Genomic DNA, 16988 nt, shown 5'->3' on the forward strand with positions numbered 1-16988 from the left:
AAAAAGAATCGATGGAATTTGGCGGCAGATTGTTATACCAGATCATCGCTCCCTTCGAGAGGGTCTCCCCGAACTTTTTCAACAACACGGATTCGATCTCATCGTCCTCCAAATCGTTACACTTGATGGCACATGTGTAAGAGGTGACGTATTCGTTAGGATTAGTCGTGCTGTTATATTTGGGAATTTCGGGCATACGGAATTTTTTGGGGATTTGTTTTGGGGCCGCACTCGAGGGAAAGGCTTTTGTATGATTTTTTTTGAATCAAGCCCTTTTATCATTGGCGGAGCTCCTGGGATTTGATCGACCCTGGCATTGTATGTTTCCACTCTCTTGTCATTGGGTTCGACTAGTTTTGTGAGTTCCTCGAATAATTTAGTAATTTCGGGAGTGGTCCCTGATTCTTGCTCGTTTGATTTCACTATGGCGGGCTCCGTTCTGGGGTGATTTCTCGAAGTGGATTGGGATCTGGCCTGCTTTGTATATGAGTTTGGCTCTATAACTGAGCTATCGCTACTTGTTGGGTATGTAACATCTCGAAGATCATACGTAAGCTGGCTCTGATTTCACCCACATTTTGGGTGTCTCGAGCAACGGATCGAGTACCGCCATGAATATTTTTTCCGGTTCGGAATGCTAGTTCACCTCAAGAGCCACTTGCGAATTGACATCTAACGGTACTTCGGCTCGAATTTCGGGTACTTCGATTCGAGCCTCAGTGCCATCGTCAAGTGGCCTTCCGGCCCCGGGTACCAAGTTGTTGGTTTCATCTTGAAGGCCGGCTTCGTGGTCGATAGGTAAATCCATTGCCGATTCGAAGTTGTAAACTGGTGTGTACTGCAGATTTATATCAAACAATCACTGTTATCCTTAGCCCCACGGGAGGTGCCAAACTATTTATCCGAAAAATCAGATAACGTTAAATTTGTGTATGGTTCTAAGGATATGTGATACAATTTGATACAAATCGTATAGAGAGATAGAAATATGTGTATTCTTGACTACGGGAATGGGAATAGTGAGTAAAAAGAATGAATAAGATACAGTAAAACAAGCACACGAAAATATCTTTCAATATGAGAAGTGATCTTTTGTTACAGTGTATTCGATCCCCCTATGCTTACAAGGATTCCCCCTTTTATAATAAAGGGATCCTACTTTATTTATAATAAAATAAAGCATATAGTGGAGGACCTATGATGAATTATCTCTTCTTCGATTCCCGCCAAGATTCTCTCTCTTAGTGCGGTTGTAACGGCTCTTGTCTACGAGCTCGATACTGGTTCGAACTCGTTATTGGGTCGAGCCCTCGGTTTTGGCTTGAGTTCGACCTCCGGGGTAGGCGTAGCGTATTTCCGACCTCGAAGTAATGCCTTGCAGATCGATTTGGTCACGGGCTCGATAAAAGTATCGAGTCGACTCCTCGATCAGCCTTCGGACTCGAGGCTCGTTTGTACTGCCTTCGGAACTCATCCCAAAATTCCACTCCGGTTGCTTACCATTCGAACTCGATCGAACTTAGAAAGGCCGAAATCTATTTCGACCGTATACATATCACTTGATATTGTTGGACAATGTGTGAATTAGTTCGAATCATTACAAATCATGTATAGCCAATGTGAAACATTTTAAAGTTTAACTTAAATAATATATATATATATATATATATATATATATATATATATATATATATATATATATATATATAAAATCAAGACTTAACTAGTGAAAAATAGAGAAGTTTTAATTATGTAAAATATTTTATAAAAAGGTTATACAAGTCTAGTATCTTCACGAGATACCTTGTTTTCCTCTCTTCACCCTGCTCCAAAAGAGTATAAAGAACAAGGAATTTGGGCAAAATGAGACATAAGTTTTTGATGATATTCCTAACTTTTACTTAATGTATATAATGGAAAAACTATAGAATCAGAAAATTTCAACATATAGCTTATTAAAGTTATCATAAAGTATGCAAACAACCATATAATTGTTCTCAATTGATAACGAAGACTTTGTTTGACTGTTCTCTTTGTGGATTATTTGGATGAGGACTTCTCTCTTTACCAGCTTAAGCATAGAGTAATTAATCATGGAAATCCACAAACAGTTTTGCCACCATCAACACAGATTATTTGGCCAGTTATATAAGCAGCAGCAGGAAAGCAGAGGTAAGCCACCAGTGATGAAACTTCATTTGGCTTTCCCATCCTGCTTATTGGTGTTCTCTTAATCAAGTTCTCCACATCTTTTGACTCAAAATCTTCCTGCAAACACACACAAAAAACAAAAACGTAGTTAGGTAAAGTAACACTTAAATATTTTCTAATTTTCTTTCTTACCAGGTTTTTCTACCTTTATAATTAAAAAATTAGAAGAAAGAACCAAACAAAGGAGAAAATATACTTACAGCTACAGAATCTGTAAGCGCAGTATCAATAATCCATGGTGCAACTGCATTTACTCGAATATTGTCTTTTCCCCATTCGCATGCCAAGTTCTTCGTTAATTGATTAATTGCTCCTATAAAATAGATTAACTTAAAAGTGTTAAAAGAAACAGTAATTACTAGTGTTTTTTAGAAAACAAATCATTAGTACAACATATTTTCATTTTTTTTTTAAAAGTGCCTTTTGTAGCTGCATAGAGAGAAACAAAAGGAATAGCCATGATCCCAGAGATAGAAGAGATGAACACAATGCTTGCTTTTCCTGAAACTTTTAGAAAAGGGTATGCTAATTGACACAAGTGATATGAAGCCTCAAAATTGGTTCCCATCATTAGTGAGCAATCTCCAGATGTAATTTTTGTGGTTTCCTTTGGTACACATACACCAGCATTATTTACCTAAAATATAACAAACCTCATCAGTCAAATTGCATTGATCGCGTAAAAATTCATTTATATATATACTGTCAGTGGATTATGGATATAAGATAGTAATTATTAAAGATTCAATTATATGAACTTCAAAACCATTTAAGGTATCTCACTTACAAGGATGTCAAGCCTCCCATTGAAGTATTCAGTAGCTTTTTCAATCAACTGGTTTCGTTGATCTTCTGAAAACAAGTCACACGTAGACCCGTTCACTTTGTACCCCTTCTTTTGCCATTTCTCCAAACATTCATCTAAGTCCTTCTTATTTCGTGAACATGTAAAGATTGTTGCGCCAAAACTCGCTAGTTCTTCAACTATGGCATGGCTAATGCATCAGTGAAGAAGAACAAATCAGAAGTCAATATAATGGACACAGGACATTATGAATGAAACAAATAAACTACAATCTTTCATAAGATAAGAAAAAAAAAAAGAATTCTGAATAGTTGTTGAAATTATGTTGCTTACCCTATGCCCCTAGTACCCCCAGTAACAAGGGCAGTCATGCCATGAAGAGACCATCTTCCATCTCCATTGCTATTATCAATCTGTGCCATCCCTTAATTTCTTCTTAATATTTTTAAAAACTTCAGAGTCAGAAAATAATCTGCATAACAGCTAAGGTCAGGCTAACATATATATATATATAGTCTTCCAAGTTGGGTTATATTACTGAAGCCGCTTGAAAGGAAAATATAGTGAAAATGTATTAAAAAGGAATAATCTTGTACGAAAATAAGGCATATATAGTCCAAGTTCCGCGGTCTAATATGATGGCCAAATGTGAAAATGACCCAAAATGATTTAGTACTACTATTCTACTGTGCAAACTCTGCTCATTTTCTTCTGCTATGATTGGGGGAAGACCACGTGGGCAAAAAAGAGCAAGGATATAAAGGTAATTATTTGAGTTATACAAGATAAGAATGACAAAAAATTACTTCCTCTGTCCTTAAATGTGTGTCCTTTTATTTTATTATTACAAAATGTCCATTTTCCTTTTAACTTTTAAAAGTTTGAATATGACCTCACATGTTTTCCCACCAGTATGAAACAACTTACATTTTAATTATAATAATCATGACTAACTAAAAATGAGCAACTAAATGGGATGGAAAGAGTATCCCGATGGTATATATGTATATATTATATTATAATCGAAGTGGTCTAATGGAAGAATAAAACAAATAGGAACTTATTCACCATGGCTGTCAGAATTTTGCAAAGCGTACAGAGACTAGGAAGTGGTACATTATTATACCTTTTGAAAGAAGCTAGCAATTGTTTACCTAAAAAAAGAAAGTACATTATGGTTGAGTAATTTTATCCAAACATTGGCAATTTCTCTTTCTTTTTTGGGGAAAATTGCTTGTGGCCACCTAATTCCCATATGGTTTGTCATTTTATGTAGTTTCTGCGATCAAGTCAATAATGGAGGTTATGTGTTTTTGTCAAAGCTGCCAATAAATTCTTTTCTAGCGACTTGTAGGTTCCGAAAGAGTTAAGAGTATTAATTAATTAATGTTTTAAGTTATATGTATTCACATAATAAAAATATATGTTATATCATCTGGTTATTTTTTTCTGTTATATTTGGTAACTTATCTTATTTTAAAGATTATAAATTTATATATTAAAAATAATTATCTATAAAAATCATTTGATTGACATGATAGTGTATAAGAATTTTTCACTGTAACAAAGTATATTATTTAAACTTATTAATTAAATACTAGTACAATACACGAGAAAAATGAAGTTGGAAGTCTTAAAGACCCCGAGATGGACCGGTTCCTAAGGGTGATCAGAATTCAACCGGCATTAACTTGTTCTAAATACATTAATGAGAACAATGCTTACCCACTAAGATTTCATTTGGATCATTGTTGCTCTCGAACGCACACGCAATTATACGTGGTCGTACATGTAATAAAATAATAAGTCGAGTGTCGAACTCGCAGAGACTTACATTAACTATCCACTAAATTGACTAAGATTGTTATTCAGTCGAGCCAATTCGAGTTCAAAGGTGTGATTATACTAAACAAGAATTATAACTAGTAACTAAATTATCAAGCGGCAAAATGGTTGTTGTGTATTCAGTAGAGACAAATATTTTAGAGTTGTGATCGATTCACCAATCTTATTGTGTTTCAGTTAACTCTCTCTTTCATACAATTCACTCATGGTTGCTAATTAATCGAACAATTGCTCTCGTAGCCTTCTCCCGAAGTACTACTCGCTCCCGGATGTTCCTCGTGTTTATTTTCTCTTCAAAGTGGCGTCTCCCTCTAAAAATAAGCTTAGTATTGCTTTTATACGCATTGGGTAGGTCTAGGGCCGAAGTAACCTTGTCCCGGGCAAACTTGGACAGTTTTTCCGTCACTAGCGTCCAGCCCATTAACTTATCCCTCGCGTTAGCTTATTAACTTTCTGCCACTGGTACCACAAGTGGCGTGGAGCGGTGCCTGTGGCACTGGAAATCCAACTTTTCCCGTTTTCCTCTATTTTGGCTCTAATCTCGCATCTTTCGCCCCCAATTGCTTTCGGATGATTTCTACACATAAAAACACCCTGAATTAATAAAACTCAACACATTTTACATCCGAAATCTGCGAAACACGAGCAAAACATGAGGCGATATACATATAAATATATATACTTTAAGCTAAATATCAATCATATTTCTAAAATCTGTTTATTTTAATAGCGTTTTTCCAAAAAAATAATTTTTAAAAGATAGCTTATCTAATTGTGATTATTGATATAATTTTTTGTACCTAAGTACAGATAGAGGTCACCGTAGAACACAAATGCAAGAATTAATAGATTAATCTATAAATTGGGGTTCTCTATGGGTTTTAGTTGGTGATTTTAATGATATTATTGATAACTCTAAAAAGGAAGGTGTGAGAATTAGAGATAGCGGGATATTTTAAGATTTTAAGGATTTTATTTGGAACTTAGGTGGAGTTGATTTAGGTTTTAAAGGAAAACCTTGGACTGGTGGTGTTACAGAGAAAATTAAATGATGGTGTGATCCAGGAAAGATTAGATAGAACTTTAGTTTCTCCTAATTAGAAAATTAAGTTTGAAAATGCTAATATAATTCATATTGATAATGAAGTTTCAGATCACTCTGCACTAATTCTTTCTACTGATGCTAATATGATTAGAAGAAAAAATGTTTTTATTTTGATAAGAGATGGATAGATCGTGAAGAGGCACATAATATTATCAATAATGCTTGGTCTAATGATGCTAATATGTTTTTACAAAGAAAAGCCAAATTTAAGATTAAGCAATGTCGTATGTCTTTGGTTGGATGGTTAAGAAGGGATAACGGTAATTCTAAAAAAGAATTAATGGAATTAAAAAGAGAATAGAATATCTTAGAAGCAATAAGCTTTGACATAAACAAATTAAAGTTGCTAAAAAATGAGTTATCAAAAGCTTATAGAGATGAAGAAATTTATTGGAAATAAAAATCTAGAGTTTTATAGCTAAAAGAGGGGATAAAAATTCTTCTTATTTTCACATATCTACATTACAGAGGAGAAGAAAGAGTATTATTAATGGTCTCCAAACTTCTTATGGGAAATGGGTGTTAGAACAAGCAGATCTATTGCAAGAGATAAAGAATTTTTATGATAAGCGTTTTTACTTCATCCAATCCTACTAATTTTGAACAATGTCCCTACTACTATTAATGACTCTTTAAACTAGGATCTTACTAAGGATGTAAATGACGATAAAATTAAGAAAGTTGTATTTGCTATGCACCCTTTAAAATCCCCACGTGTTGATGCGATGACACCTTTATTTTTTCAAAGATATTGGAATATTTTAGAAATGGATATTTGTGACGCAGTTAGAAGCTTTTTTAATTCAGGATATATCCTTCCGGATTTGAATGAAACTCTCATAACCTTGATTTCAAAATTTAAAAATTCAACTCGAATATCTTAATTTAGGCCTATTAGCCTATGTACTACTTTTTATAAGATTATTGCTAAAATTCTTGCTGCTGGAATTAAAAGCATTTTGCCTAATATTATATCTCCAAATCAAGCTCCATTTATCGGTCATAGGCAAATTACAGATAATGTTATTCTAGCTCATACATTTATGCATTTGCTAAAAAATTGAAGAAGGGACAAACATAAATTTATGGCTATAAAATTAGATATGTCAAAAGTATATGATAAAGTTGAATGTGTAACGACCTGGCCGGTCGTTTTGAGTGTATTAGCCCCGATCCCCTATTTATTATTTTTTCGTATCTGTTTTTACTTAAGTGATTTGCCGCGAGGTCTTGTTTTTGGTTTCGGAGTGTTTCGGGACACTTAGTCCCTAAAACGAAAGTTTAAGTCTCAAAATTTTGATCGTAGTCGGAAGTGGGTAAAGACGACTCTGGAATGGATTTTCGTCAGTTCCGTTAACTCCGATGAGTGATTTTGGACTTAGGAGCGTGTCCGGACTGTGAATTTGAGGTATGTAGCTAATTTAGACTTGAAATCGCGAAAATCGAATTTTGAAAAGTTTGACCGGGGGATTGACTTTTTGATATCGGGGTCGGATTCCGATTCCGAAAGTTGAAAGAGGTCCATAATGTTGAATATCACTTGTGTGCAAAATTTGAGGTCAATCGGACGTGGTTTGGTAGGTTTCGGCGTCATTTGTGAAATTTGAAAGTTTAGAAGTTCTTTAGGCTAGAATGCGGGTGTAAATGGTGTTTTGATTTTGTGTTGAGTGTTTCAAAGGCTCGCCTAAGTTCGTATGGTGTTTTAGGTTTTGTTGGTATATTTGGTTGAGGTCCCGGGGACCTCGAGTGTGTTTCGGATGATTAACGGATTATTTTTGGACTTGGCTTGATAGCTGAAGTTCTGGTTTCAGCAGGTTCTGATTTCCTTGTACGCGATCGCAGGGATTCATTCGCGATCGCGTAAGCTTATTTGGGGCAGAGGTGAGTTTGTTCTATGCGATCGTAGAGTTAGGAACGCGATCGCGTATGTGTGCGAAGATGTGCTTTGCGAACGCGTGGCTAAGGTCGCGTTCGCGTAGAACGATTTAAGCAGGAGGGGAGGTGTGACCAATGCTCTATGCGATCGCGTGAGGCAGGATGCAATCGCGTAGGTATGAGAGACAGTGATCTGCGATCGCGTGGGTGATTCCGCATTCGCGTAGGGTAAAAATGTGGGGCAACATAGTTGTGTTTCGCGATCGCGATGAAGGATATCTGGGCAGGCAGTATTAATTTTAAAAATGAAGGTTTGAACCCATATTGCATATTTTGAGTTAGAGAACACGATTTTGGGCTATTCTTGAAGGGATTTTCGTGGAGTTGATTGGGATAAGTGATTCTTACTTGGTTTTGGTTAAATCCCATGATTTCATCTTTAATTTTATCATCTAATTTGAGATTTGTGATGAGAAATTGGGGAAAAAGAGGAAAAACACTTGAGTTGGGATTTTGTGATTTTGAATAGGATTTTTTTATCAGATTTGAGTAAATGTGGTATAGTTAGACTCGTGAGTGAATGAGTTTTCGGGTTTTGTGACTTTTGTCGGATTTCGAGACGTGGGCACGGGGGCCCGGTTCGGGCCAATTTCGGACTTTTGGCTATAATTTAGTACTTTTCTTGTGGAATTGATCCCTTTAGCCTATATTGATTGTATTGTTATACTTGTGGCTAGATTTGACATGTTTGGAGACCGATTTTAGAGGCAAAGGCACTTCGGAGTGGAGATTTGCTCGGTTTGAGGTAAGTAACAGTCTTAAATTTGATTTTGAGGGTATGAAACCCCGAGAATTTGTATAATGTGAATATTTGGAGGTTACGCACATGCTAGGTGACGGCCGTGCGAGCGTGCACCGTAAGGAATTGTGACTTGGTCCGTCCCGTGAGACTGTGAAGTCGAATAACCATTGTTATTACTTGTTTTCCTTGTCTTTGAGCAATTGACCGCCTTTCATGTTAGAAACTATGCTTAGGCCATATGATATCATTGTTGGGACCCGCAACGGTCGTATACTTGTTGAATTGACTGCTAATTATTGTCTTGTACACAGTCACAATCTTAATTGTGTGTTATATCTATGTTTCCTCTAATTTCTTGTTGATACTTTATGTATTTTCTGCTTGGGCTGGTTATTATGATATTTCGTGAGTCCAAGGGGCTAGACAGGTTAGTGACAGAGGTAGGGCCTGAGTGTCGAGTTGCGAGCTGCGAGCTGTAAGGTATATGGATCGGGTTGCACGCCGCAATAATATTGGATCGGGTTCTATGCCACAACAATATTGGATAGGGCTGCGTGCCGCAGCAATATAGAGTTTGGGCTGAAGGAGCCCCTTCGGAGTCTGTACACCCCAGTAAGCGCAGATACCTATCGAGAGTGTGTATTGAGGGCTAAGAGCCGAGGGTATGAGTTGTTGAGATGAGTTGAGTGATTGTTTCCTTGAGAGGCTGTACTTGCTTTTATTTATTGTTGCACTTAGTTGCTATCTAATGTTGTTGTGAAATTCCTAGAAGATTCATATCTATTTTACTTGAGCTCGAACTGAGTTGAGTTATACCACCGGATTTGAAAGCATGTTCACTCTTTAGTAAAAACTTTTGAAATGATCTGTATCATTATAGTTTGTCACTGCTTCTCAGTTCTTTATTTAATTCTGTTACTTGCTGAGTTGGTTATACTCATGCTAAACCTTGCACTTCATGTGCATATCTAGGTGTGTACGTTTCTGGCGGTCGCTGAGTTCGTGCACGAACTGATTATCGGAGACTTACGAGGTAGCTACCGGCGTCCGCAGTCCTTGTTTCTCCTTTCTTATTATGTTTTCTCTCTTGTATTGTCATTTGGCGTAGACTGTAGTAGACTCTGTTTTTTAGATTGGTTGTTAGATGCTTGTGACGTAGTGGCACCCCGATGTCGGGATATCATTCCGCACTTGTATTTTGGGTTTTACCCCATTATTATGTAAGCCTTCAGTTAGTTTAATTGCTTTAGCTCACTTCTGTTATATATTAAAAGCATATTGAGAATGTCGGCTTGCCTAGTTCCACGATAGGCGCCATCATGATTGGTTGGGTATTTGGTACATGACAATTTGGTAGCAGGGCCTAGGTTACATAGGTCTCACGAGTCATGAGTAGGTTTAGTAGAGTCTTGCGGATCGGTACGGAGACGTCTGTACTTATCTTTGAGAGGCTGTAGAAACCTTAGGAAACTCCACATTCTTGAATATTTGTCGTGCGAATCTGTTGATTCTAGTAACTAAACATCTCTTGTTTCATTCTCTCACATATGGTGAGGACTCGTACTACCGGATAGGATGGACAACCACCAGTACAACCAGCCAGGGTCGCGAGAGGCTAAGGTCGTGGTAGAGGCCGCGGTAGGGGAAAAGGTGTAGCCCGCATAGCAGAGCAGGTGGTACATGGATTCCAGACACCGGGGCACCCCAGCCCATCCGGTTATAGCTGCTCAGGACTATGTGGATCCTGCTATGCCTGAGGATGAGTAGCGTAAATTGGAGATGTTTTGGAGACTCCAGCCTACATCGTTTAGTGGTGTAGAGGGAGAGGATACACAGGGTTTCTTGGTTAGGTGTCAGAGGATACTCCGTACAACAGGTATTCTGGAGACCAGTGGGGTCTCGTTCACTACCTTTCAGTTCTCTGAGGATGCATTCCGTTGGTGGAAGGCTTACGAGAGACGTAGGCGGTCGGTGCATCGCCCCTTACCTGGCAGCATTTCTCTGTTATCTTTCTGGAGAAGTTCGTGCCTCAGTCCCGCAGAGAGGAGCTGCACATATAGTTTGAGCAGCTTCGTCAGGGTGATATGTCTGTGACACAGTATGAGATACAATTCTCGAAGTTGGCTCGTCATGCTATCTGGTTGGTTCCCACAGATATGGAGAGGATCATGAGGTTTATAGATGGCCTTTCTTATCAGTTGCGAATGCTTATGACCAGAGAGAGAGTGTTTGGTGCTACTTTTGATGAGGTTGTCGACATTGCTCATTAGATTGAGATGGTTCGCAGTCAGGAGAGGGTTGAGAGGGAGGCCAAGAGGCCTCGTGGACAAGGAGGATTTAGCAGTGCTCCTTCTGGGAGTCAGTTCCAGCACGGTAGAGGCCGTCCTTTCAGACATGCTCAGACGGCTCGTCTAGGTCACTGTGGTGCATCATCTGGCCATGGTTCTCACAGTTATTATCAGGGCCGTTCATCTCTCGGTGCCTTCCTAGCGCAGAGTTCGGCCCGTGCTCCATCGGGTCAGGGTTCGCCTATGCTAGGTCCTTCTGCTAGTTATCCCGGTACTCGGAGCTCCCTTCAGTCCCCTGCACCAGCACCGGGGAGTTGTTATAAGTATGGGGAGTTTGGTCACATGAGGATAGAGTGTCCCCGTATAGTGGGAGGTTTAGCTCTGCAGAGGTGCCAATCTATGACATCAACACCATCCCCTCCACCACCTGCTCAGCCAGCCCGAGGTGGAGCCCAATCAGTTAGGGGTCGCCCGAGAAGGGGAGGCCGATCAGGGGGCGGCCAGGCCCGTTTCTATGCTCTTCCTGCCATACCAGATGCCATTGCTTCGGATGCTATGATTATAGGTATTGTCTCAGTTTTCCATAGAGATACCTACGTATTATTTGACCCTGGTTCCACATATTCATATGTGTTCTCGTATTTCGCTCATTATCTGGATATGCCCCGTGAGTCTCTAGTTTCATCTGTTTACGTATCCACTCCAGTGGTGACTATTGGGAGTCTGGAGACTATAGTGGACCTCTTGTTGCATAGTATGGTCGAATTTGACGTGATTTTGGGTTTGGATTGGTTGTCTCCATGTCATGTTGTTCTAGATTGTCACGCTAAGATCATGACGTTGGCGATGCCGGGATTGCGGAGGGTTGAGTGGAGCGGCTCTATAGACTATGTTCCTAGTAGAGTGATTTCATACTTGAAAGCTCAGTGGATGGTTGAGAAAGGTTGTCTATCTTCTCTGACCTTTGTGAGGGATGTTAGTGAAGAGGCCCCTACTATTGATTCTATTCCGATGGTGCGAGATTTCCCAGATGTGTTTCCTGCAGACCTGTTGGGCATGCTGCCCAACAGGGATATTGATTTCGGTATTGATTTGCTGCCGGGCACTCAGCCCATTTCTATTCCACCATACCGTATGGCACCGACTGAGTTGAAGGAGTTAAAAGAGCAGCTTCAAGAATTCCTTGATAAGGGGTTTATTCGGCCTAGCGTGTCACCTTAGGGTACACCATTTATATTTATGAAGAAGAAGGATGGTACTACGAGAATGTGCATTGATTATAGACAGTGGAACAAGGTCACAATCAAGAACAAGTATCTTTTGCCGCGTATTGATGATTTGTTTGACTAGCTTCAGGGAGCGATGGTGTTCTCCAAGATTGATTTGAGGTCAGCATATCACCAGCTGAAGATTCGGGATTCGGATATTCTTAAGACAGCTTTCAGGACCCGATATGGCCATTTTGAGTTCCTTATGATGTCTTTTGGGCTGACCAACACACTGGCAACGTTCATGCATCTAATGAATAGTGTATTTCAGCCATATTTGGACTCGTTCATTATTGTATTCATTGAATATATCCTGGTGTACTCTTGTAGCCAGGAGGAGCATGCCCATCATATAAGGATTGTGTTACAGCGATTGAGGGAGGAGAAGCTTGATGCAAAGTTCTCCAAGTGTGAGTTTTGGCTCAGTTCAGTGGCATTCTTGGGGCACTTGGTATCCAGTGAGGGTATTCAGGTGGATCCGAAGAAGATAGAGGCGGTGCAGAGTTGGCCCAAACCGTCCTCAACCACGGAGATTAGGAGCTTTCTTGGTTTGGCGGACTATTACCGTCATTTTGTGGAGGATTTTTTATCTATTGCATCGCCCTTGACCAGATTGACCTAAAAAGGTGCCCCATTCAAGTGGTCGGATGCGTGCGAGGAGAGATATCAGAAGCTCAAGATAGCCTTGACCACGACCCCAGTTCTAGTTCTGCCATCAGCTTCTGGTTCTTACACAGTGTATTGTGATGTCTCGCGAATAGGTATTGGGTGTATTCTGATGCAGGAGGGTAGAGTGATTGCTTATGCTTCGCGCCAGTTGAAGACCCATGAGAAGAACTATTTTGTCCATGACTCTGAGTTAGTAGGTATTGTTCATGCCTTGAAAATTTGATGACACTATTTGTACGGGGTCCATTATGAGATTTACACTGATCATCGGATATGACCTCACATGTTTTCCCACCAGTATGAAACAACTTACATTTTAATTATAATAATCATGACTAACTAAAAATGAGCAACTAAATGGGATGGAAAGAGTATCCCGATGGTATATATGTATATATTATATTATAATCGAAGTGGTCTAATGGAAGAATAAAACAAATAGGAACTTATTCACCATGGCTGTCAGAATTTTGCAAAGCGTACAGAGACTAGGAAGTGGTACATTATTATACCTTTTGAAAGAAGCTAGCAATTGTTTACCTAAAAAAAGAAAGTACATTATGGTTGAGTAATTTTATCCAAACATTGGCAATTTCTCTTTCTTTTTTGGGAAAAATTGCTTGTGGCCACCTAATTCCCATATGGTTTGTCATTTTATGTAGTTTCTGCGATCAAGTCAATAATGGAGGTTATGTGTTTTTGTCAAAGCTGCCAATAAATTCTTTTCTAGCGACTTGTAGGTTCCGAAAGAGTTAAGAGTATTAATTAATTAATGTTTTAAGTTATATGTATTCACATAATAAAAATATATGTTATATCATCTGGTTATTTTTTTCTGTTATATTTGGTAACTTTTCTTATTTTAAAGATTATAAATTTATATATTAAAAATAATTATCTATAAAAATCATTTGATTGACATGATAGTGTATAAGAATTTTTCACTGTAACAAAGTATATTATTTAAACTTATTAATTAAATACTAGTACAATACACGAGAAAAATGAAGTTGGAAGTCTTAAAGACCCCGAGATGGACCGGTTCCTAAGGGTGATCAGAATTCAACCGGCATTAACTTGTTCTAAATACATTAATGAGAACAATGCTTACCCACTAAGATTTCATTTGGATCATTGTTGCTCTCGAACGCACACGCAATTATACGTGATCGTACATGTAATAAAATAATAAGTCGAGTGTCGAACTCGCAGAGACTTGCATTAACTATCCACTAAATTGACTAAGATTGTTATTCAGTCGAGCCAATTCGAGTTCAAAGGTGTGATTATACTAAACAAGAATTATAACTAGTAACTAAATTATCAAGCGGCAAAATGGTTGTTGTGTATTCAGTAGAGACAAATATTTCAGAGTTGTGATCGATTCACCAATCTTATTGTGTTTCAGTTAACTCTCTCTTTCATACAATTCACTCATGGTTGCTAATTAATCGAACAATTGCTCTCGTAGCCTTCTCCCGAAGTACTACTCGCTCCCGGATGTTCCTCGTATTTATTTTCTCTTCAAAGTGGCGTCTCCCTCTAAAAATAAGCTTAGTATTGCTTTTATACGCATTGGGTAGGTCTAGGGCCGAAGTAACCTTGTCCCGGGCAAACTTGGACAGTTTTTCCGTCACTAGCATCCAGCCCATTAACTTATCCCTCGCGCTAGCTTATTAACTTTCTGCCACTGGTACCACAAGTGGCGTGGAGCGGTGCCTGTGGTGCTGGAAATCCAACTTTTCCCGTTTTCCTCTATTTTGGCTCTAATCTCGCATCTTTCGCCCCCAATTGCTTTCGGATGATTCCTACACATAAAAACACCCTGAATTAATAAAACTCAACACATTTTACATCCGAAATCTGCGAAACACGAGCAAAACATGAGGCGATATACATATAAATATATATACTTTAAGCTAAATATCAATCATATTTCTAAAATCTGTTTATTTTAATAGCGTTTTTCCAAAAAATAATTTTTAAAAGATAGCTTATCTAATTGTGATTATTGATATAATTTTTTGTACCTAAGTACAGATAGAGGTCACCGTAGAACACAAATGCAAGAATTAATAGATTGATCTATAAATTGGGGTTCTCTATGGGTTTTAGTTGGTGATTTTAATAATATTATTGATAACTCTAAAAAGGAAGGTGTGAGAATTAGAGATAGCGGGATATTTTAAGATTTTAAGGATTTTATTTGGAACTTAGGTGGAGTTGATTTAGGTTTTAAAGGAAAACCTTGGACTGGTGGTGTTACAGCGAAAATTAAATGATGGTGTGATCCAGGAAAGATTAGATAGAACTTTAGTTTCTCCTAATTAGAAAATTAAGTTTGAAAATGCTAATATAATTCATATTGATAATGAAGTTTCAGATCACTCTGCACTAATTCTTTCTACTGATGCTAATATGATTAGAAGAAAAAACGTTTTTATTTTGATAAGAGATGGATAGATCGTGAAGAGGCACATAATATTATCAATAATGCTTGGTCTAATGATGCTAATATGTTTTTACAAAGAAAAGCCAAATTTAAGATTAAGCAATGTCGTATGTCTTTGGTTGGATGGTTAAGAAGGGGTAACGGTAATTCTAAAAAAGAATTAATGGAATTAAAAAAAGAATAGAATATCTTAGAAGCAATAAGCTTTGACATAAACAAATTAAAGTTGCTAAAAAATGAGTTATCAAAAGCTTATAGAGATGAAGAAATTTATTGGAAATAAAAATCTAGAGTTTTATAGCTAAAAGAGGGGATAAAAATTCTTCTTATTTTCACATATCTACATTACAGAGGAGAAGAAAGAGTATTATTAATGGTCTCCAAACTTCTTATGGGAAATGGGTGTTAGAACAAGCAGATCTATTGCAAGAGATAAAGAATTTTTATGATAAGCGTTTTTACTTCATCCAATCCTACTAATTTTGAACAATGTCCCTACTGCTATTAATGACTCTTTAAACTAGGATCTTACTAAGGATGTAAATGACGATAAAATTAAGAAAGTTGTATTTGCTATGCACCCTTTAAAATCCCCACGTGTTGATGCGATGACACCTTTATTTTTTCAAAGATATTGAAATATTTTAGAAATGGATATTTGTGACGCAGTTAGAAGCTTTTTTAATTCAGGATATATCCTTCCGGATTTGAATGAAACTCTCATAACCTTGATTTCAAAATTTAAAAATTCAACTCGAATATCTTAATTTAGGCCTATTAGCCTATGTACTACTTTTTATAAGATTATTGCTAAAATTCTTGCTGCTGGAATTAAAAGCATTTTTCCTAATATTATATCTCCAAATCAAGCTCCATTTATCGGTCATAGGCAAATTACAGATAATGTTATTCTAGCTCATACATTTATGCATTTGCTAAAAAATTGAAGAAGGGACAAACATAAATTTATGGCTATAAAATTAGATATGTCAAAAGTATATGATAAAGTTGAATGTGTAACGACCTGGCCGGTCGTTTTGAGTGTATTAGCCCCGATCCCCTATTTATTATTTTTTCGTATTTGTTTTTACTTAAGTGATTTGCCGCGAGGTCTTGTTTTTGGTTTCGGAGTGTTTCGGGACACTTAGTCCCTAAAACGAAAGTTTAAGTCTCAAAATTTTGATCGTAGTCGGAAGTGGGTAAAGACGACTCTGGAATGGATTTTTGTCAGTTCCGTTAACTCCGATGAGTGATTTTGGACTTAGGAGCGTGTCCGGACTGTGAATTTGAGGTATGTAGCTAATTTAGGCTTGAAATCGCGAAAGTCAAATTTTGGGAAGTTTGACCGGGGGATTGACTTTTTGATATCGGGGTCGGATTCCGATTCCGAAAGTTGAAAGAGGTCCATAATGTTGAATATCACTTGTGTGCAAAATTTGAGGTCAATCGGACGTGGTTTGGTAGGTTTCGGCGTCATTTGTGAAATTTGAAAGTTTAGAAGTTCTTTAGGCTAGAATGCGGGTGTAAATGGTGTTTTGATGTTGTGTTGAGTGTTTCAAAGGCTCGCCTAAGTTCGTATGGTGTTTTAGGTTTTGTTGGTATATTTGGTTGAGGTCCCGGGGACCTCGAGTGTGTTTCGGATGATTAACGGATTATTTTTGGACTTGG

General features: G+C 37.8%; 1 protein-coding gene across 1 annotated transcript; it reads right to left on the reverse strand.

Annotated features, from left to right (window-relative positions):
• Positions 1-1927: 1927 nt before the first annotated feature.
• On the reverse strand, positions 1928-3656 carry LOC104113256 (tropinone reductase homolog). Its single transcript, XM_009623373.4, has 5 exons — positions 3350-3656; positions 2999-3206; positions 2632-2848; positions 2412-2524; positions 1928-2268 (listed from the first exon to the last, which is right to left on the reverse strand). Exons 1-5 carry the CDS (start codon positions 3436-3438, stop codon positions 2092-2094), a joined length of 804 nt encoding a protein of 267 aa, XP_009621668.1. The 5' UTR covers positions 3439-3656; the 3' UTR covers positions 1928-2091.
• Between the last annotated feature and the right edge of the window lie 13332 nt (positions 3657-16988).

The sequence above is a fragment of the Nicotiana tomentosiformis genome, chromosome 5 (genome assembly GCF_000390325.3).
Source record: "Nicotiana tomentosiformis chromosome 5, ASM39032v3, whole genome shotgun sequence".
Taxonomy (NCBI): domain Eukaryota; kingdom Viridiplantae; phylum Streptophyta; class Magnoliopsida; order Solanales; family Solanaceae; genus Nicotiana; species Nicotiana tomentosiformis.